General features: G+C 45.0%; 1 protein-coding gene across 2 annotated transcripts in view; it reads right to left on the reverse strand.

The window, feature by feature from the left end:
• The window catches only part of tex47 (testis expressed 47), a 58,735-nt gene that overhangs the window by 17,193 nt on the left and 17,263 nt on the right, over positions 1-24,279 (reverse strand). For both annotated transcript variants that reach the window (XM_070857585.1, XM_070857584.1), the window contains exon 4: positions 6,091-6,152. In XM_070857585.1, the coding sequence (XP_070713686.1) occupies positions 6,091-6,152 (62 nt within the window). The remainder of the gene's footprint in view (positions 1-6,090; positions 6,153-24,279) is intronic.

A 24,279-nucleotide genomic window follows, 5' to 3' on the forward strand; every position in this document is an offset into this window, starting at 1 on the left:
ATGCCGGAATACTGTACAGAACAGTCAAGGAAAATGTACAATGTATTAAGTAAAGTTGTAATGCAGCAGGCTGCCGATGCAATGGGTGCCAGAAGATTCCGGGGACAGGGGTCAGCCCCCAGGGTCAAGAGGGAAATAGTTAATGATATTGCCACCGTTTTCAATACAGGAACCTCCGTAATAAACTCGATAGACATACAAGGGTTAAATGAGAGGGTGGAACAGCTTAGAGGGGTGATGAAGGGGTTATTAGAAAGGGTGGAGCAAAACCAGGAAGACCAAGCCAACCTAGGAAAGGAGGGTGCCGAAATCCAGTTGGATGGCATCTCAGTCCTGGAAGCTCACGCCAAAACCATCAATCACCTCATTGATAGAGAAAAAGATACAGGAAAGCAAAGACAGGGGCAACTCTGTCACGCTTATGGTCTGTCGATGGTGGGACAGATCCGCCACAATCTTGACCAGATCCAACACGGGAAAGTACCCGATTGGATAGACAGTTCACATCTGGCTCAGTTGGCTAACCAGAGGGGGACACTGGATAATTGTACTCTGAAGGGACTGACCCGAGTATACCCAGCAATTCCAGATTGCCAGATGGGTAGGAATACTGGGATAGGGATAGTCCTGATGATCCCTATAGCCACGCCGGACTCAGGGCCGTTTCCCCTATACCAACTAGAGAATATCGAAGTAATACGGGAAAATGTCTCCATGCGTTACTATCTGACCACCACCTCCGCCGTTCGTCGAAACAACATACTTACCGGGATTTCTCTAACAGATTGCAAGCAAAGCGGGGGGGGGATCACAGTATGCCCTCACCCGGTAGGCCGAGGTGAGCTAGACGAGTGCGGGTTTAACTGAACCAATGGGTGTGTACTAGAAATAGTGCCCGCACATAGGCACTTCGCGAGGTCAGGTTATGGAGGAAAAGGAAGATACTGCCACAGAGCGTTCATACCAGTATAATGACCTGCAGTGCCCTATACCACAGCCAAACTTTTGCTTTACGCCACTACGACCTGTCACGATCGGGCAAGCGCATATCACCCAGGTTAGGCGCCGGAAATCCGAAGTTATTGAGGTAACCGATCAGCTCCATGATCATTTACAGGATTATGACGAACCAGATCAGGTCCCTATCCCACATCTAACCTAAGTATTACGAGAGTTGAGGCTCAGGGTGGGTCAATCCGTAAAGCTCTACCACCAACTGCAAACTAAAATCAAAGTACTGGAAGAAGATATCGATGTAGACTTACAAAGTCAGAGTTGGTGGAGAAAGGTCTGGGACTGGGGAATAAATGTGAACATCCATCCTTGAATTCGAATAATTTCACACATACTGGTCGGGATACAATTGATCTTAGCAATAACATGGGGCATAATGGCCTGCCAGGCATGCAGGCACCAAGCACAACGAAGAGGGACCCATGACCGGTCCCCAAATACTAAACAAGCCTGTCTAATAAAGGGGCAGGAGGATTTGGCCTTTGTCAATTTGATTTAAGCAACCGGGACTCCTGAAACTGCGTGACTGGCCAGCATGTTGAGGCAGGGAGTACCGGGCCGTGCACAAGATCTAATAAAGGTAGGGCGGTCGGTTAAAAGGGGACTAGGACTAGTCCCTTTACCAAAAGGAGGGAATTGTTGTAGGCATTAGGCACCTGCCGAATATATCTAAACTCATATAAGTTTAAAGTGGCCACACATAAAATGGCTGCCCAGGCATGATGGGAAATCAGGTAGTCAAGCTGTGAACTATTGACTGAGGCTGACCGAGCAATAACCCTGTGAGGCCCACTGCCAGGAATGCCTTGGATACAAGATAACTATGACAAACCATTATAACTCCACACAGCAGAGCCCCGAGAAATAGAGATAAGAGGGGTCTACATCACATAACGAGGGTATGAATCAGCCCGAGCTGACAAGAACCGAATATGTAACTCTAATAAGGAGGCTACCCAATGCCAGCATCCAAGGACAGTAAGATAAGAGAGGCCCAGGCCATGTTACAAGACACATGAGTCATCCCTAGCAACACACCCCTTAGCAACACATCTCTTGGCAACACATGAGCCACTTTACGTTTAGAGACTAACACTATTGGTCAAATGTAACTGTAGTAAACTGTTGTATGTAACTGTAGTAAACGGTTGTAAAACATATAAAGATCCATGAAACCCTTTGTTCAGTGGAGAGAAGCCTGGATCTAGTCCTGAGACTTCCTCCCCGCTGAGCATTAATAAAGGCCGCATTGGCGTTGGAACCGACTCTGAGTGTTGAGTGATTCTTCTGACAAACACTAACACTAACAATGGTCTATCGGAAGAACCCTCAATGTAATTTCTGATGTATGTATCTTGTGACTTTGAATGGGTAGCCATGCCAGAGCGAAGGGGAGGTCCCACTGGCCTGGGAAGTTGCCATGTGGAGTTTAGATTGGATATGGAGCAATGCATGAGGTAATACTGCAGTCTGATCTAATTGCAACTGGCTGCTTTTTTGTGCTATACGTTGCGTAGTCAAGTGTTTTGTGATCACATTGCACAAATACTGATTAAAATCTTTCATTTGCTGATCAAATTTCCAAAAGTTCAATGATCTGTTAATAAAAGACATTTTACACATAGATATTTCTCAATTTATTTTGTAAAGTCTTTTGATCCCTTGGGAATGTTGGCATGGTTAGGGTTTGTTAAAAATATTAAATTATCTATTCTCTGCAAATTAAATGATTCCATGTAGACACGGTGGCTGCTAAAGTAGCTCTATTTATAGATTTATCTGCTTCAGCAATTATTATGACTGTGCTTTAATTCACCATCATTAGCGCACTCTGACTGCAGTGTATACCATCTACAAGATGCACTGCAGAAACTCGCCAAGGCTCCTTAGGCAACACCTCCCAAACCCGCGACCTCTACCACCAAGAAAGACAAGGGTAGCTGGTGCATGGGAACACCGTCACCTCCAAATTCCCCTCCAAGTTACACACCATCCCGACTTGGAAATATATCGCTGTTCCTTCATTGTGACTGGGTCAAAATCCTGGAATTCTCTCCCTAACAGCACTGTGGAAGCACCTTCACCACAAGAACTGCAGAGGTTCAAGAAGGCGGCTCACCATCACATTCTCAAGCGCAATTAGGGATGGGCAATAAATGCTGACTTTGCCAGTGACGCCCAGGAACAAATTTTTAAAAATTGTAGATACTCTATGAAACGCAATAGAATTAATTTGTTGATTGGATCTAGTCCCACTAAAACACCTTTTTTTAATTAACTGTCCTCATTCTGCTAACCTGTTCTTTCCTTAATGCCAGCTCTATTGCTAATTATTTCCAGAGAACAAGTCTCTTAACAGGCATAAGATCACCAATGTTGTGCTACACTAAAAAACTGCTTTCCTCACCAGCTGTGTTCAAAGGATCTCATCCATTTGTGGAGAACACCACTGTCCTGAAAGCAGTTGGTGGTATTTGCTGCTGCCTTAGAATTCAATTGTGACACATTCAACAACAGAACAAAGATGAGGTTGGATGATGAGATCTATACCTTGACATTAGTGACATTTCATTAGTTCTTAAAAAGGATCAAAGAAAATTCCTCCCAATGATTCATTTTCCAAAGGTGCCGTGAAAACTTGTTTTTGCTTTTCAGAGATACAAAGTCTAACTAACAAAGGCATCTCTGGTATGATTTCCATTGGCTGCTATTGGGGGGACAATTGCGATCGGAGGCTTCCTTCGGACAAACACCTCCGACCGAAAAAAAGTTATGAAAATACCTAGTGGTCACGGAGGCACCTTCGGTTCTGGTCGGAGGCCTTCATTCGATGCGCAGCATACGGGGAAATGGCTCCCCCATATGTACAGAAATGCTGGAGTCACGTGGGCCTGGATCACCAATCACTGGGTAGTATTCTCATTGATAAAAATGGGATCTCCGTTTGTACGGACTCCCATTACTATCAATGAGAAAACCCTCCTAAAACAAGAAACACAGCACAATAAATTTAAAAAAAACCTCACATATTTAAAATTAATTGAAATTAAATGTAATTAAATGTTTTAGAAAAAATATATATTTTTGGGAATTTTTTTAATGTGTTTTAATAGGGTTAAAAATAAACTTACCTTAATGGACAGGGTTTTAAACATAAAAATGAATCATTAACTTAAATTTTTATATGTTTTAAAACTGTTATGCTGGCAAAAGTAAGCCATGCGCCTGCTTTTACCGGGCATAAAAGTTTGAAAGACATTTACTGGGCTTGAGTTGGGCAAATAGCCCAATCTCTCCCACACGAATGTCCTTCTCCCGGGGATGTGGAGGATCTGTCTAGAGAAATTTTGACAGATCGGAAAAGCAGGTTTTTGGCACATGGGCCCTGAAAACCGGTTTTTGCGAGGCCTCGCCGGGTCCGTGCGCACTTGGTACAGACCCAGCAAGGCCAGAATTTTAGGCCCATTATCTTAACTCCCTTAATATTAAATTGTGCTCTTTTTGTAAACCTAAACAGACGTGCACACTTTGAATCCTGAAATTATCAGCAACTTCTGAATATGGCTGTTTCTTGAATTATTTAAATATTTTTTTTTCTCTCAAATTATTTAAACCAAGCTGGCTTGAAACTCTAGGAACAGCAATATGAAGCTGCAATATTCCGTCTGGGACATTTAAAAGGTACAGTACAAAGGGAAAGGGATTGGGAAAAAACTCACACAGACACGCAAGAGAAATACCTGTAAAATGCTTGGGTGGAAAATAGGAGGTGGTTAAATGGAAGAAGTGATGTTAGCACGAGTCCAAAGGGGGCAGCATAATGAGAGAAATTAAAGGTTTTTTTGAGACACAGAGAATGTGTAAATAAGGAGGTACGGGATAAGATGGGTAGAAATGGAAGCTCAAAAAAACCAGGAGGCTAAGAAAATAAAAAAAGTAGGTTGATGCCAAGTGTGCACATGACTTGGCCGTCATAGTGTTCCGATAGCCCAAGTACTAACCCATCCTACCTGTCGCTCAGGTAGCACTGGCACTCCCACCCAACTTTGCCAGCACTTCTTGGTGAAAAGGAAGTGGGAGTCATGTTAAGGACACTATTAAGGCAAATGGGCTGCAAAGTACCTAATAGGAAGATAGGTACTGTTCTTCAATCTTGCACTGAGGATCAGTGAAACAGTGCAGAAGGCCAACAACAGAGAGCTCAGAGTGGGAGTGGTACAAGGAATTGAAGTGGCAAACTACAAAGAGCTCAGGATTTCAGTTGTGGAGAAACACAAAGCAGTCATCTAACCTGCATTTGGACTCCCAGCCTAGAGGAGATTGCACACTAAGCAGTGAATACAGCATACTAGATGGGAGCCAGTGCACGTAAATTATTGACTCAACTGGAAGAAGTGTTTGAGGCCCAAGTCCCGCTCATCCATCACCCCTGTGCTCGCTGACCTACATTGGCTCCCAGTTAAGCAATGCCTCGATTTCAAAATTCTCATCCTTATTTTCAAATCTCTCCATGGCCTCCATCTCTGTAATCTCCTCCAGCTCACAACCCCCGAGATGTCTGCGCTTCTCTAATTTTGCCCTCCTGAGCATCCTTGATTATAATCGCTCAACCATTGGTGGCCATGCCTTCTGTTGCTGAGGCCCCAAGCTCTGGAACTCCCTCCCTAAACCTCTCTGCCTCTCTTTCTTCTTTCAAGATGCTCCTTAAAACATATCTCTTTGACCAAGCTTTTGGTTCCCTGCGCTAATTTCTACTTATGCGGCTCGGTGTCAAATTTTTATCTCATAATACTCCTGTGAAGCACCCTGGGATTTTTCACTATGTTAAAGGTGCTATATAAATACAAGTTGTTGTTGTTGTTGGATAATGGTGTGGAAAGAGGTAAATGGTCAGGTGTTGCACAGGAAGATGCCAGGGGAAGGACAGCAGGCAATAGGGGTAGTGAACGAGTGAACCAATGTGTCACAGAGGAAACAGTCCCTTCAGGAAGCAGAGAGAGGAGGGGAAGCTGTGTCTCAGTCTTCAAAGAGCTGAATTATATCCAGAGTGGTACAGAGTAATAGTTACAGGCTTACCTTGCTTGTTGCTGCATGTCTCTTAGGTCCTGGATCACTGAATAGAGCACATCACTGGAAGACTGTGAGTAAAGGGACAGGGTCAATGAAATACATTTTGCATTCAGGCTTTCTGATTTGATTTCCATGAGGGCACATTATGTGAATAGCTAGTAGCTTTTTGTGAAGGAAGTTACTCCCAGAATTGACTTTATCTCTGTGGTGGAAACAAGGCCAGTTTTCCCATGGTGACAGTAACTGGCTCAACATGTAGTCATTGGCAAACAGTTCAGTTCATCCAAAATCAGTAGCTCAGCTTACTACTGGCCCAATAAATGCAACTGAAGCTTGGCTTCACTCTGGCACAGAGCAAATGAGCAAGTACTTCAGTGATATGGGATTTATGGTCGCAACATTTTTTCAGTGAGAGTATGCCCCTCTACCCCATTATTTTCTTTAATTCTCCCCTTGTGTCCCTAGGCCATGCACAAACGATAGTTGGAGAAGCAGTGACTTTCAGACTTATTGCATTGCTTTTCTTCAATCTGTTGCTAAAGTAAGTCAGTGGCCCAGTGATGAATCTTTTCTCTTTACAGGTAGGAAGGTATCCGGGCTTTAGAATCTTCCCAAATTGGCACCATGCGCAACAGTGGAAACAGAAAGAATCTCTCGGGGTAGAGTTTCCCCAGGTTGCGCTGTTATTTCCAACGCAATTCGCTCAAAATCGACCAAACCAGCGCAAAGGTTCACGGAATTTCAAGTGCAAATTACGTCCAACACAAATCGAGTTTCCACAATCTTCAGCACTAGCTTAAAAAAAAATCGCGCAAGCAGCCGGCCCCGCCCACAAAATTGGCCACAACCCCAGATCGAAATAATCACCATGGCGAGTTTCTGCTAATTGCGTCCGTTGGTGGGACTTTGAGGAGGCTTTTAAAATTAAGATGGTTATTTTGGGCGCAAGGACAATAATAGGCTCCTTTTAAAAGCTTTTGAATATAATTTGTTTTAAATTTACGAAGAAACTGACGACAGTACCCCAATATAACTAGGAAATGGTTCTGTATAGCTTTTTTCATTTTCAGTTATTAATGTGGGGTTAGTTACAGCTGGTGGACTAAACACTGATTTAAAATGCTCATTTTTTTGTGTTAAACCCATTTTCAGCTGTGTTAAACTGCATCAAGTTATCATTCTTAAATATATCAACGAATATTTTAAAAGCAAATTTTTTTTTACATTATATTCTAAAACGCTGCCCAATTGCGCAATTGCCCCTTATTCTAAGATCGTGCCCTCTAGTTCTAGTCTCCCCCACCAGTGGAAACATCCTCCCTGCATCCACCTTGTCAAGCCCCCTCATAATCCTAAACGTTTCGATAAGCTCACCTCATTCTTCTGAATTCCAATGAGTAGAGGCCCAACCTACTCAACCTTTCCTCATAAGTCAACCCCCTCATCCCCGGAATCAACCTAGTGAACCTTTTCTGAACTGCCTCTGAAGCAAGTATATCCTTTCGTAAATATGGAAACCAAAACTGCACGCAGTATTCCAGGTGTGGCCTCACCAATACCTGATATAGCTGTAGCAAAACTTCCCTGCTTTTGTACTCCATCCCCTTTGCAATAAAGGCCAAGACACCATTGGCCTTCCTGATCACTTGCTGTACCTGCATACTATCCTTTTGTGTTTCATGCACAAGTAGCCCCAGATCCCTTTGTATTGCGGCACTTTGCAATCTTTCTCCATTTAAATAATAACTTGCTCTTTGATTTTTTTCTGCCAAAGTGCATGACCTCACACTTTCCAACATTATACTCTATCTGCCAAATTTTTGCCCACCCACTTAGTCTGTCAATGTCCTTTTGCAGATTCTTTGCGTCCTCCTCACACATTGTTTTTCCTCCCATCTTTGTATTGTTAGCAAACTTGGCTACATTACACTCAGTCCCTTCTTCCAAGTCGTTAATATATATTGTAAATAATTGGGGTCCCAGCACCGATCCCTGCGGCACCCCACTAGTTACTGGTTGCCAACCAGAGAATGAACCATTTATCCCGACCTCTGTTAGTTAGTCAATCCTCTATCCATGCTAATATAATACCCCCAACCCTGTGAACTTTTATCTTGTGCAGTAACCTTTTATGTGGTACCTTATCAAATGCCTTCTGGAAGTCCAAATACATCACATCCACTGGTTCCCTTTTATCCACCCTGTTCGTTACATCCTCAAAGAATGCCAGCAAATTTGTCAAACATGACTTCCTCTTCATAAATCCATGCTGACGCTGCCTGACTGAATTTTGCTTTTCCAAATGTCCTGCTACTGCTTCTTTAATAACGGACTCCAACATTTTCCCAAACACAGATGTTAGCCTAACTCGTCTATAGTTTCCTGCTTTTTTCTGCCTCCTTTTTTAAGGAGGGAAGAAGCACCTAACTGCACCCCAACTCTGAAAGATAACGCAATCATAGTGGTGGAACTTGGATAATAATGTGTGTTTTGTTGTCCTAATCTTAACATTTTTATATGCTTGGTGTGTGATTGGATGCTGCTTATTCCAAAATATTTAAACTGGATAAGTAGAGATCAACTTGACATGACTGGGCCACACAGAACATTTGTTATTAGCAAAGCACAAAATTAGCACAAAGTGCAACTTTCATTGTGTGAAAACAGTCTGTTACATTTCAGCAGTGTTAATATAATTGTACATTGTGATGTATAAAGTACATTCAGCTATATTATTAGGAGATTTATTAATCAACACCAGACAACTTGAAGGTCAACCTTTTTGATGAATGCTTTCCACTCAAATGTGAGTTGGATTCAAGCAAGTCGTATTTAAGAGCATGTACATTCTTCACCCTCTGATTCATTTCCACAATGGCACATTTCTAAAGGCAAGCTTATTGAATAATTTATTACCTGCAGATCACTTTGTACTGTTTTGTGCTATGATTTGTCAACCAAGAATAACATAAATACATTAGAAAGGATTGAAAATGGATTGACAGCGTATTGATTAAATCTCACTCAATGCAAAACGTTGGCCGGTGTTAGTAATGGAAAACCCCATTCTGGGACCAGGGTATGGTCTTCTGCTGTGGGTGGAGGTGCATTTTTTTGACAGAATAGAGAATTACTTTTGGTCTGTGCCAAGCCAGACCAGGAAATGCTTGATATTTCTCCATATAAACCTTCCCTATGAATTTTTCAAACAAGATTACAGTATGTTATTTCTAAGTGGAAACACCAAACCACAAGGCCTATTAAAGCTGGTTCCTTCAGAATCTTCTACACCTACAAAGCTAGTCTGGCTTTTAGAAACAGGATTGCACAGTCAGTCTGGCCGCTACGTGCTGCAAGAAGGTTGAAAAGAATTGAGACTACAAGGTAAGAGGTCCTGCCCTGGCCTGTAGGACAAGATGCAGAGAGATTATTCTGCTTAAGTTAAGTAAGATGGAATAGTGTCACATGGTCTTTCTTTCATTGTGCAAATATAAGTTGAACTAAGCGAGTCTAATCATACCTACTGCTCAGTACGTTTTACCTTACTGTGAACCAACGCCATTTATGATTGAAACCAAATTTCACCCAATCTTACGTTAACACGATCGCCTTTGAATAGTTACAAGAAATACACATGCAGGTTATCTAGTTCTGGTCACAAAGGGGTTCCTACCATACACGTAGATATAGGATAGGGTGAGTCAACTCCATAAAAGACACACAGACTGCCTACTGATGCCACTGAACCCAAGAAGATATCTACGGCAGACCAGAATTCATTGCAGGCAAAGAAAGCAATTGTATAAATTGGCAGTAAGATTGCTACTGTTCAGGGACTTTATTTAGGGAACTCCATTAAGGAGAAATAAAGTGAGAGGAAGGCACACAATTGGTATTCTGTTCAATTTATATTCAGATTGAAAGGGATGTATCATTCCAATTTGTGGTGAACCATCTTGTTTCCAACCCTATTATAGGACATGATTTATCATAGCTGGTCTTTGTATTTTCAAACAGATGAATGGTGTGCTTAGCTTTTTCAAAAGTCAAATATTTCCCAGAAATGTTTCTCATCTCTGTTTTGTTTCTATAATCCCTCTCCCCAACTCTCCAACTGCGAACTTTAAAGTAGCCACTTTCTCCCAGCCCTTTGAAACTCCAAAACTGGTTGCCTGTGGTTGCTCTTCCGTTGATTTTTTTTTGGCACAGTCATCTTCTCTTCCCCGTGCCTCACCCCATCCAGCAACCAACTGGTGCATGGCACTACCTTATCTGGGTCTCACAGCTTTCAGACACAGGGTATTAACTTTGCTCTGTTCAAAGGAGAGCAAGGGAAATAGTAAAAGAATAATTAGTAAGAGAATATTTTATCTTTGTTATTTTTGAAGGATAAGCACTTGCTATTAGACTTAGTTTAAGCCAAAAGTTAATCTGTGGCTTCATAACTAGTGCAGCCTTCGGTTGCCTGAGGAAAAGAGAATTTGAAGACCAAGATCTCAAACCCGGCACCAAATTCATGATCTACAGAGCAGTAGTGATTCCCGCTGATATGTATTGTCCCGGTACACTAAATGTATAAGTACGCCACAGAGGGTGCTGTGGTGGAAGACCTGAAAGTACCTGCGAGACAGAGTATAAAAGGCTGCCCACCGCACCTGGGAGACACTCTGGAGTTATACAATAAAGGACTAAGGTCACAGCAGTTACTACAACACCAGACCATGTGGAGTCAGTGATTTCAGTGCTACATACATCACATTGGCGACAAGGACACGGACGAACTTCACGCATCACGCAACTATGGCTACTCTGGGCTCATTAAAGGATTTTACGGTGGGAAATGATTGGGAGGCCTTTACGGAAAGGCTCGAGTACTACTTCACAGCAAACGACCTGACGGGGCACACGGACGCACTGAGAGAGAAGCATAAGGCGATATTACTTTTCAGCTGTGGCGATGAGGTTTACTGTCTCGTCAGGGATTTGCTGGCACCCGGGAACGCCAGGGACAAGTCATATGAGGAGCTCGTCGCACTCATTCATGACCAACTTAAACTGAAGGAGAGCATCCTCACGGCCCGGTACAAATTCTACCACCACTGCAGACCTGAGGGCCAGGATGTCAGCAAATATGCTATGGACCTCAGGAGTCTCGCGGCGCCGTGTGACTTTGGCACACACCTTGAAGACGCGTTGCGAGACGTTTTTGTTATGGGGATTGGCCATGAGGGTCTCCTTCACAAGCTGCTATCCATGGAACCTACAGTCACCCTGAAGCAAGCCATTACCACCAGCAGAGCGTTTATGGCATCGACTTGCAACACCAAGCAGATGATCCACACAATCTCGAACCCGGCAGGCACTGTCCACAGGATAGCGCCCATCATGGTCAAAACTGCAGAACGTGGCTCTTCCCAAGACAGAGAGCACGGACCTCGGGGTCCTGGAACTCAGAGACTGCCGAGGGGGGCTAATCGAGTAGCACCATGCTGGCGCTGCGGAGGAAGCCATGGGGCTCACCGGTGCAGGTTTGCGGAGTATACGTGCAATACCTGCCACACGAAATGCCACCTTCAGCATATGTGCAAAAGACACCTGACTCACCGTGTGGCTGAGGAGATGGCAGAGGGTCCAGAGGGTCCATTTTCCAGCGAGGAGCAGGGAGAAGAAGACGGGGCGTTGTTTGGACTATACACGTGCACCGACGATTCGGCCCCGGTGATTATGGAAGTCAAGATTAACGGAGTCCCAGTGAGCATGGAAGTAGATACTGGATTGGGTCCGTCGTTGATGAGTCAGGAAACTTTTTAAAAACTGTGGGTTAACCCAGCTGCAAGGCCCAAGCTGGTCCCGGTCAGGGCGAAGCTGCGCACCTACACCAAGGAACTGATACCTGTTCTTGACAGAGCGGAGGTGCAGGTATCTCACGGGGGCAAGACGCACGGTTTACCTTTGTGGGTCATTGCAGGTGATGGGCCGATGTTTCTCAGCAGAAGGTGGATGGGAAAGGTCCGTGGGAGCTGGGAAGACTTCACTCCTCCACAGACCGCTGTCCCCCAGGTCCCCAAAGAGCAGCGCCAAACGAGCTGGAGAAGAAGTAAGCAGTTCATCAGCAGTCTCAATTCCACAGGCCACAGCAACCCTGCAGCCCCAACCCTGGAAGAGCAGCTTTTCAACCCTGCAGCCCCAACGCACGGGCCGATCGCTGAGGTGCGAGCCGGCGACGCGCTGCGGGCGATGAATGGAAGGCCCATCGATGGCCGACAAGTCCGGGGGGAGGGCCCACGCGGAGGAAGAGTCGGGCGGTGGTCACGGCTACGGTGGAGGCCGGGACAGCGGCGGTGATGGGGGCGGCCAGGGCGGCTGCTGGAGCGGCGGCAAGTACTGGAGCAGGAGCGGAGGCCACAGGAGAGGCAGCAACAGCAGCAGGAGCAGAGGCTGCAGCGGCGGCGGAGGCTACGGAGGCAGCAGGTACGACTCGGGAGAACGCGATCACTCGGGTGGGTGCAGGAGTCAGAGCAGATGCAGGAGCCAGAGTAGAGGATGCGGCAGCAATCACGGAGGCCGTTCTCACAGGGGCTATAACGGATCAAATTCAAAGAGCCAGATTCAAGATCATGTTTTGGCTGTTTTCTTTCCTTCTTTCTTCGTTATTTCTTCTTTTTCAGAGAGCAAAACGGCAGGCCAGTGAGCTCAAGATGGCGGCAGCAGAGCTCTGCAAAGAACAAAGGCAAGCAGTACAACTAAAATGGCAGCACCCAAGGGAAGCCTCGTGGGAACCACAAGATGGTGTCTTAAAAGGGAAATGCACCCGGGAGCCTTAAAAAGGCCTTACACTGTTGGCGGTCCCCACAAAAAGACTTTTGTAAGACAAGAGCGAGTCTAAATGTGTAATGGGATCGTTTGATGTAGTGATTTAGGATAAGAAGTGATATTTTGATGCTGATGGTTACTGTGTTTAAAATGATGTATGATGTATGAAAAGAAGTAATACCACGAGGCACAAGTAAAAGGGGCCTGTGCGATTTTCGATTTTACGTGATTCATGCAAGGGTTCAGCGGCTGCAGATGAGCCACCAAGGCGACCACTGAGAACAGAGGCAATGCACTAGTTGCGATACCCTGTCTCAGCGCAGCCCATACCTCAGGCAAAAAAAAGGGGCAGTACACCGCCACCGTACCTCACCCAGTGGAGCTGGGATTAAATAACTGTTCAGTGCACCTGCAACCTTTTGATATAACCTATCATTGTACCATGCAAATGGACTGTCCATGTATACCTATAGTCTGTTGGAGGTTATACTCGTGTATTCATCACCCACGTAAGGACTGCAAATACCACATGCTTGCACTGGATCACAAGCATTATCTCCACATGGGGGGGAAGTGGATGGTCATGGACTCACACTCACAAACCAACCAGGACGAACAAGGCCGAGGTTTCCGGCAATGGCTTTTGGAACTGGGAAGGGAGTGAGATGATATGTATTGTCCAGGTACACTAAATGTACAAGTACACCACAGAGGGCACTGTGATGGGAGACCTGAAAGTACCTGCGAGACAGAGTATAAAAGGCTACCCACCACACCTGGGAGACACTCTGGAGTTATACAATAAAGGACTAAGGTCACAGCAGTTACTACAACACCAGACCATGTGGAGGCAGTGATTTCAGTGCTACATACATCACACCCACCCTCCTTCATGCTTCAGAGACATGGACTATGTAGAGTCGGCACCTCAAAGCACTGGAAAAATACCACCAACACTGCCTCCGCAAAATTCTGCAAATCCACTGGCAGGATAGGCGCATCAACATCAGTGTTCTCTCTTAGGCCAACATCCCCAGCATCGAAGCACTGACCATGCTCAATCAGCTCCGATGGGCAGGCCACGTAGTCCGCATGCCTAATACAAGACTTCCTAAACAGGCACTTTACTCTGAGCAGCGAGTCCCAGGAGGGTAGAAAAAACGCTTCAAGGGCACCCTTAAAGCTTCCTTGAAAAAATTTAACATCCCCACCAATTCTTGGGAATCCCTGGCCCATGGCCACTCAAAGTGGAGAAGAAGCATTCGGGAAGCACCGAACACTTTGAGACTTTTTGTCATGAGCATTGGGAAGTCAAGTACAAACAGCGGAAGGAACGTACGACAAACCAAGCACCCCACCCACCTGTCCCTTCAACCACCACCAGCCCCACCTGCGACAGAATCTGTAGATCCTGCATTGGATACATCAGCCACCTTTGAACTCATGTTGGTGTGGAAGCAAGTCATCCTCGACTCCAAGGGCCTGCCTAAGAAGAAGAGAAGAACTAGGTTTAATGTCATTTTTGAATTAGATTATTTGTTTGGTTGTACACTTGTTGTATACTCATATCTCCATATCGAGGCGTGGAACTGTGAGTGAACATGAAGACAATTAATTTACTTCCTCAATGTCTCAGATATAAAGTGTTGAAGTTTTGAATGGAGAATGGGTTAGGGAAATCATTTTTTTTTAAACTACAATTGTAGGGCTGCAATAATCCAATATGTCTCTATTACAATGTCGGTAATGCAGAAAAGAATGGAGATTACGTAGGAGGAAGCGACTGCAAGAAATTAATCTAATTGAGGGAACAAATAAGTTCCTTAAATGTGAGAGCAAAGCTTGAATTGTTTAGAACTACTACCTGAATCTGAACAGCAAGATTACATTACAGCAATGAAATTGTTCCCTGGTATGTGATTTGTTGGTAATTTAATGTTTGTAATATTCTGTGATACCCAGATAATGTTTTGGTTTTGGGCCAGTTTCTGTGCTGATAGAAGTCCTCAGTGTTAAATATATTGCCCTATGGCCCATGTCCAGTGAAAATACTGAAATGAATAGAAACTATGTGTACTCACAGCTCCTTCGTGAATGTACCCAGGAATGACAGGACACAGATTTATTCTCCTCATTTTCCCTCAAAGTAATTCCTAATCTCAGCCAGCCTATCTGGAGAGGCTTCATGGATGTAAAGTACTTTTCCAAATGAAGTTACAGAACTGCAGTGACAGAGATGGTGGGGCAAGCCAGTTACACAACCACGTCTGTTAATCCTCCCTGAAAGGGCGCTAATGCACTCTGGCAAAGGGCAGCACAGGGTCTGCCTGTAAAATCTTTCTTCAACGGAAGTTAGCTGTAAATAAATAGTTATGCCACTATTTAGCAAGATAGCACCAAAACTTGCAATATTTCCACACAGTATTTGGATTATGCTTAGTTTGTGACCATACACTGAGAGAACTGCATGTCTTTCGGATGGAGCATTAAACTGAGGCCCCACTTGCCCTCTCATGTGAACGTAAAAAAAAATCCATTGCCACTATTTTAAGAAAAGCAGGGCAGTTCCCCTCCCATTGTCCTACCCAAAATGAATCCATCAACCAACATCAGTAAAAAGAGATTAGCTGATTATTTTTCTCATTGCTGTCTGTGGGATCTTGCAGTGCTCTAATTGGTTGCTGCATTTGCCCATATTACAACAGTGACTACATTAAAAAAAATACAAAGTTAAGTACGTTGTTCTTTCTTGGTGTGAATATCTGTCTATTTTGTTTGATAGTCACTCCTGTGAAGTATCTTGACTATGTTAAAGGTGCTATATAAATGCAAGTTGGTGCTGTTCTTGTTTGTGGTGAGCCAGAACAATTATTGCAAAGAGCATATTGTCAAAAGAATTGAAAAACACAATGAGCTAGATTGTGAAAACAATGGCTTGGATTTTGCAATAGGACTAACAGTGAGGCTATCAGCGCTCACCGTTGTTATGCAATAAATCGGACAGCAACTTCTGGCATCTGCACATGTGCAATTAAACGTGATATCCAGACGTTGCTGTCCGAGTTGCCCTGCTCCTCAAGAAGCTTCGCTACACCAGTACCTCGCCGAGAGACTCAAAATTAAAACACATGAATTCGAGCATTCATATGCAGTACTTACCCACTAGATACTCACTAAGCATACCAGAAAATGTTTGAGCTGGTACATTCAGGTGTAAGTGAATTTTTAAACAGTGCCTTAATTACTGCCAAACAACCTCTCTGGTACAGAAAATTTTGCTTTACAAGTGTCAATTCCCTTTCCTTTAGAATTGAAATATTGTTGGAATTTTTTTTTAAATTATAAATTAAATTAATTTTCTGGAACTTTTTCAATCTTTCTCTTTTATCTCTCTTAATCCCATCTTTCTTTCCATTTCTTTATTTCACTTTCTGTACAAGAATTTATATTGAATGAAATATTCTAATTTTACTTCCTGGTTTAGACTCTGCGAGTCTCAGTAAAGATTCTTCAATCTGATTGGTTGAAGAGACACATCCGCTGTAGAAGGCACCATGCTGAAAAGGATCTCTAAATACCATAAGTTGCGGCTCAAAAGTGTTTGGGTAGCTGTAAACTTGATGAACTACCCCAATCTTTCATTACTCTTCAACCTTCCCACGCTCCTGCCGCTGACCCAGGCATGACCCCCTCCGAGATAAGCCTACTCCTTCCCTCTGTGCCTCTCTTGGCATCCTACGAAGGGCCCATTAAGGAACTTGTCGCTGCCTCCTTACGAGTAACAACCCCAACTGTCCCATCCTACTCCCTCATCGACCTTCCCGCCCAGCGCGCCCACTAGGGGCTAATTTTGCCAATCTCCTCTCCGTCCAACTCATCTCCCCAACGTTGACCTTGTTGACGCATGCAATGGGGCAGCCATCACCAACCCTTCAGAACATTAGCTCACTTGCGAACAAGGCCCTTCCCATCCATGATCGTGGATGATGGCATCGACATCATGGCCCTGATAGAAACCTGATTGAGGGGTGATGACACCTTACCCTTAAATGAAACCCCCCCCCCCCCCCCCGCCTGGCTATACCTTCCACCACTTGCCACTCTCAGACTGCCGTGGTGGCTCTCATCAGCAAATCACACCTTGGTCTGTCCCCCTACACCCCCGGCACTTTCTTCTCCTTTGAACATCTCATCCTATTCCACCCCTCTTACCCCTCATTTAAGATTCTCGTTCTCTACCACCCACCCAAGTACCATAAAAATGTAATTACCGATATTTCCTCACTGCTTTCCTCCCTCTGCCTCTGCAGCGAATGACTTCTCATCCTCGGTGATTTCAACCGCCATCTCAATTCATCATGCTCTTTCTCCTCTGAGTTCACTCGCCTCCTGTCCTCCCTTAATTTCTCCCTCCATGTAAACTCCCCAACCCATATTCACGGCCAGCCCCTCGACCTTGCCATCTCTCGTGGCCTCGCTACTCCCATCATGTCAATCACAGATAAGGCCATCTCTGACCACTTCCTCGTATCGCTCTCCACCCACATCCCCCTTCCATTCCCCTCCCCGATATCATGTATTTAACTGTCATTGTAACCCATGTATTAACTGACCTAAGTTGCACACTGTGAAAACATTGACCACTAGGTGGTGAACTTGTGGGAGACACTCCTAACCTGGTCTTTCAGGTATAAAAGGGGAAGCTCCACCCACCTTCATCACTTCAGTGCTGGCTAATAAAGGTAACTGGTCACAGAGTGACCTTCTCTCAAGTATGGGCCTCGCGTGCATTTGTACTGTATAGTAAGGACATATTACCCCCAACTCTACCTCCTTCTGTGTCCACCCCTGGAAAAAACTCTCACTGACTCTCTTACAACTGCATTTATCAGCTCCCAACTGTCCAGCCTTTGGCCCTCCATTCATCATGACATTTCTGCAGCTTCCGATCTGCTCAATCATACTCTCACCTCCACCTTTCATGCCCTAGTCCCTGTTAAAACAATTACTCTTTCTCACCCTGGCCGTTCCCCTTGGTACAGCCCTGATCTTCGCTCCCTTAAGTCCAAGGGACACAGACTTGGAACGGATATGACGGACAACTAGTTTAGCCATTCACCACTAGATCTGGACCACATAAAGCACTATCGGGTCCTGCTCTAGTCTGCCAAAATCACTTACTATTCCAGAATCATTCTGGAATGTAAAGATAAACCCCAGCTTCTATTCTCCACTGTTAACTGTCTTTTTAAACCCATCTCCCCAGTCTCCATCCTTACCTCCGACAATAAGTGTGAGGAGCTCCTGAACTTCTTTATATCTAAGATTGAGACCATCCATTCGGCCGCCGCTGCTCTTCCCTTCCTTCCCCTAGCCCACCAGGCCAAACTTCCTCTAAGGATCCCCCCTCTGCCCTAGCCCTGACCTCATGTCTCTCTCCAGTTTCTCTCCAATCTCCCCATATGACCTTTCCGAGCTCATCCTGTTCATGAGACCCACTTCCTGTTCCCTTGACCCTATTCCCACCAAACTGCTGACCATCCAACTTCCTTTTCTGGCTCCCATGTTAGCTGACATTGTTAACAATTCTCTCTCCTCAGGTACTGTCCTCCTCTCCCTCAAATCTGCCCTCATCAACCCTTTCCTCAAAAAACCAACCCTCGACCCCTCCATCCTTGCAAACTACGATCCCATCCCCAACCTCCCCTTCCTGTCCAAAGTCCTTGAACATGTTGTCGCCTCCCATATCCGTGCCCATCTTTCCCGCAATTCCATGTTTGAATCCCTCCAATCCAGTTTCCGTACCTGCCACAGTACTGAAACGGCTCTCATCAAAGTCACAAATGACATCCTCTATGACTGTGACAAAGGCAAACTATCCCTCCACATCCTTCTTGACTTGTCTGCAGCCTTTGACATGGTTGACCACTCTATCCTTCTCTAATGCATCTCCACCGTCGTCCAGCTGGGTGGGACTGCGCTCGCTTGGTTCCATTCTTACCTATCTAATCGTAGACAGAGAATCACCTGCAACAGCATCTCCTCCCACCCCCGCATTGTTACCTCTGGTGTCCCCCAAAGATCTACCCTTGGCCTCCTCCTCTTTCTCATTTACATGTTGCCCCTTGGCAACATCATCTGAAAACACTACATCAGTTTCCACATGTACGCTGAGACACCCAGTGCCACCTCACCACCACTTCTCTTGACGCCTCCACGGTTTCTAAATTGTCAAACTGCTTGTCTGACATCCAGTTCTGGATGAGCAGAAATGTTTTCCAATTGAACATTGGGAAGACCAAAGCCATTGTTTTCGGTCCCTGCCACAAACTCCATTCCCTAGCCACTGACTCCATCCCTCTCTCCAACTTCTGTTTGAGGCTGAACCACACTGTTCACAACCTTGGTGTCATATTTGACCCTGAAATGAGCTTTCGACCACATATCTACAGCATAACCGCCTATTTCCACCTCCATAACATTGCCCGTCTCCGTCCTTGCCTCAGCTCATCCGCTGCTGAACCACTCTTCCATACGTTTGTTACCTCGAGACTTGACTATTCCAACGTATTCCTGGCTGGCCTCCCACATTCTACCCTACGTAAACTAGAGTTGATTGAAAACTCGGCTGCCCGTGTCCTAACTCGCACCAAGTCCCGCTCACCCATCACCCCTGTGCTCACTGACCTACATTGGCTTCCGGTTAAGCAATACCTCGATTTCAAAATTCTCATCCTTATTTTCAAATCCCTCCATGGCCTCGCCCCTCCTTATCTCTATAATCTCCTCCAGCCCCACAACCCCCACCCCCCCGAGATATCTGTGCTCATCTAATTCTGCCCTCTTGAGCATCCCTGATTATAATCGCTCCACCAACCATCTGTTGCCTAGGCTCCAGGTTCTGGAACTCCCTGCCTAAACCTCTCCGCCTCTCTTTCCTCCTTCAAGACGCTCCTTAAAACATACCTCTTTGACCAAGCTTTTGGTCACCTGTGTTAATTTCTTCTTATGCAGTTCGGTGTCAATTTTTTATCTCATAATACTGCTGTGAAGTGCCTTGGGGCTGACTGCAAAATCCAGGCCACTGAAAGTAATGGTGGAGTCATTTTTCAGTGAAGCATTTCTTACTGAAAGAGGTTGTTTTTTTCACAATAACAAATGACTCAATAGAAAAAAATGAGATCTGACAGCTTTATGAAATGGATTAACAGTAAAGGGAAGCTGTGAGTATGCAAAATGCTGAACTGGGCGGAGGCAATCAATCCAGAATGATAGAAACATAGAAACATGGAAATTAGGTGCAGGAGCAGGCCATTCGGCCCTTCGAGTCTGCACTGCCATTCATTAAGATCATGGCTGATCATTCAACCTCAGTACCCCTTTCCTGCTTTCTCTCCATGCCTCTTGATCCCTATGGCTGCAAGGGCCATATCTAACTCCCTTCTAAATATATCAACAACTTTCTGCGGTAGAGAATTCCACAGGTTAACCACTCTCTGAGTGAAGAAGTTTCTCCTCATCTCGGTCCTAAATGGCTTACCCCTTATTCTTAGACTGTGACCCCTGGTTCTGGAAATCCCCAGCAATGGGAACATTCTTCCTACCTCTAACCTATCCAATCCCATCAGAATTTAATATGTTTCTATGAGATCCCCTCTCATTCTTCTAAACTCCAGTGGATACAAGCCCAGTTGATCCAGTCTCTTCTCATATGTCAGTCCTCCCATCCCGGGAATCAATCTGGTGAACCTTCGCTGTACTCCCTCAATAGCAAGAACATCCTTCCTCAGATTAGGAGACCAAAACTGAACACAATATTCCAGGTGAGGCCTCACCAAGGCTCTGTACAACTGCAGTAAGATCTCCCTGCTCCTATACTCTAGCTATGAAGGCCAACATGACATTTGCCTTCTTCACCGCCTGCTGTAACTGCATGCCAAACTTCAATGACTGATGTACCATGACACCCAGATCTCATTGCACCTCTCCTTTTCCTAATCTGTCACCATTCAGATAATATTCTGTCTTCCTGTTTTTTCCCCCAAAGTGGATAACCTCACATTTATCCACATTCTCTACATCTGCTATGCATTTGCCCACTCACATAACCTGTCCAAGTCACCCTGCAGTCTCTTAGCATCCTCCTCACAGCTCACACTGCCACCCAGCTTAGTGTCATCTGCAAACTTGGAGATATTATATTCAATTCCTTCATCTAAATCATTGATGTATATTGTAAATAGCTGGGGTCCCAGCACTGAACCCTGCGGCACCCCACTGGTCACTGCCTGCCATTCTGAAAAGGACCTGTTTATTACAACTCTCTGCTTCCTGTCTGCCAACCAGTTCTCTATCCACATCAATACATTACCCCCAATCCCATGTGCTTTCATTTTGCACACTGATCTCTTGTGTGGGACCTTGTCAAAAGCCTTTTGAAAGTCCAAATACACCATATCCACTGGTTCGCCCTTGTCCACTCTACTAGTTACATCCTCAAAAAATTCTAGAAGATTTGTCAAGCATGATTTCCCTTTCATAAATCCATGTTGACTTGGACCGATCCTGTCACTGCTTTCCAAATGCGCTGCTATTTCATCTTTAATAATTGATTCCAACATTTTCCCCACCACCGATGTCAGGCTAACCGGTCTATAATTCCCCGTTTTCTCTCTCCCTCCTTTTTTAAAAAGTGGTGTTACATTAGCTATCCTTCAGTCCATAGGAACTGATCCAGAGTCAATAGAATGTTGGAAAATGATCACCAATGCATCCACTATTTCTAGGGCCACTTCCTCAATTACTCTAGGATGCAGCCTATCTGCCTTAATCCTATCAATTTCCCGAACACAATTTCCTGACTAATAAGGATTTCCTTCAGTTCCTCCTTTTCGCTAGACCCTCGAACCCCTAGTATTTCCAGAAGGTTATTTGTGTCTTCCTTAGTGAAGACAGATCCAAAGTATTTGTTCAATTGGCCTGCCATTTCTTTGTTCCGCATTATAAATTCACCTGATTCTGTCTGCAAAGGACCTACATTGGTCTTCACTTATCTTTTTCTCTTCACATATCTATAGAAGCTTTTGCAGTCAGTTTTTATGTTCCTTGCAAGCTTCCTCTCATACTTTATTTCCCCCCTACTAATTAGACCCTTTTCCTCCTCTGCTGAATTCTAATTCTCCCAGTTCTCAGGTTTGCTGCTTTTTCTCGACAATTTATATGCCTCTTCCTTGGATTTAACACTATCCCTAATTTCCCTTGTTAGCCACGGTTGAGCTCCCTTCCCCTTTTTATTTTTATTCCAGACAGGGATGCACAATTATTGATGATCTGCAGCTGCCCTGGAGGAAGAAAGAATGGAGCTCAGAAACAACATCACACCTGTGAAACTGTCCCCAAGGCCTCATTCTAGTTAACAGTAGCTCAACTTTTTATTAATAGAATCGGCTTGAGGGGAATAATTATTGCTGAACTCTTGACTGGCAAATGCAGTACAGGTTATAATTACTCTGCTGAAAACATTACTTTATGCACCAGTCAGAACCTCAAGGTGTGATTATTGACAGAAGTTATGATTGGATGTAAAAAGCTACCTGTGGATTTGATCCTTCTCAGTAGCTGAAAATGAAAGATATTTATTGAATGATGATCAATTTCAACTTTTTTGAAGGTGGAACACAGTGCCACAGACCTTGTAACTGCATGCCGAGGCTGACCTCACAGTGTGCTCCCAAACTTTATTGGGACTCCTGCTGGGTGCTCGCTCAATAAGGAAGAGATTTCCAGTGCTGTTGCAGCTATTTAAAGAGGGTTTATTTTTCAAAACTTGGACAGGATCTGGACATATTGCCAAACAATGTGGGAGTGGCAGGAAAGGACCTCACACTTCACAAATGCAGTTGGTGCACTTCTGCTTCAGGAAGTGGCCAAAAGAAAAATTGTCCTGTTCAATGTCATGTATCTCACACTACTGTATATAACTGTATCTTACCATGCTATACATGACTGTAACTAGATATTACCTGTAACTATAAGCATACTTTACCATCAGGGGTGCACTTGCAGGAGACACTGCATAACTGTTCCACACAGGTATATAAAGGCAGGTCTCAGGCAAGTGTGGCACTCAAGAGCTGTGAAATAAAGGTGCAGGTCCTGAGTGACCTTGACTTCAGCATGTGCCTTGTGTGAGTCTGTACTGCAGGGTCAGGACTTTACAGTGGCGACGAGTTACGGGATCACAGAATCCACAGAATGGCGAACAACGGCTCAGATTAGAAATACAATGCTGGAGACAATTGGGAGGACTTTATAGAAAGGCTCCAGCAAAGCTTTGTAACCAAAGACTGGTTGGGCGACGATAAGGCAGACAAGAGAAGAGCCCATCTCTTGACCAGCTGTGGCTCGAAAACATACGCCTTAATGAAGGACCTGCTGGCACCTGATAAACCAGCAAGCAAGTCGTTTGAGGAGTTGAGCACACTGGTGAGAGACCACCTGAAGCCAGCGAGCAGCCTACACATGGCCAGACACAGGTTCTACAACTACAGACGCTGTGTGGGCCAGAGCATACCCGACTTTGTGGCGGAACTTCGGAGGCTGGCTAGTTTATGTGAGTTCTCCGATGAACTAAGGAGAGAAGTACTGAGAGACTTTTTTATTGAAGGAATAGGCCACACAGGCATATTCTGAAAGCTTATAGAGACCAAGAACTTGACCCTAGAGGCAGCAGCACTGGTCGCACAGACATTCTTGGCAGGAGAAGAAGAAACAAGGTTGATCTATACTGTGGGTACGACAACTAACGAAACATCGGAACAAGAGGTTCATATTGTGAAACAAGCCGCTACCCCCACACACTGACAAAGGCAGGAGAGCAGGCCTTCAACAGCAGGCAGTGGCGCCAGAAGCCATCAAGGGCCACATGAACGGCCGTTCACACCTCATCAATCCACAATGCAAGCAATCAACTACAGACTGAGAGAAGCTCAAGAGAGATCAGCCAAACGCAGCTCATCCTTCGGAAACAATGGAAGCGGTCTGTGCTGGAGATGTGGGGGAAGGCACTCAACAAGGGGGTGTCGATTTCAGCATGCTGTTTGCAGAAACTGCAACTATACAGGGCATCTGGCTCGCATGTGCAGAAAAACAGCAGCTCGGCTGGTATACGAATCGGAAGGGTCGGAAAGCGGACCAGAAGACGGTGGGGACAGTGCCCGGGACACCGAGGTACAGCGGGTCAACACGATCAATATCCACTGTTCTTACACCAAGACGCCTCCAATAATGATGAGGGTCCTACTCAATGGGATGCCCGTCAACATGGAACTGGACACGGGAGCTAGTCAATCTCTCATGAGCGTCCAACAATTTGAACAGCTG

This window comes from Pristiophorus japonicus, chromosome 16 (assembly GCF_044704955.1).
Source record: "Pristiophorus japonicus isolate sPriJap1 chromosome 16, sPriJap1.hap1, whole genome shotgun sequence".
Taxonomy (NCBI): domain Eukaryota; kingdom Metazoa; phylum Chordata; class Chondrichthyes; family Pristiophoridae; genus Pristiophorus; species Pristiophorus japonicus.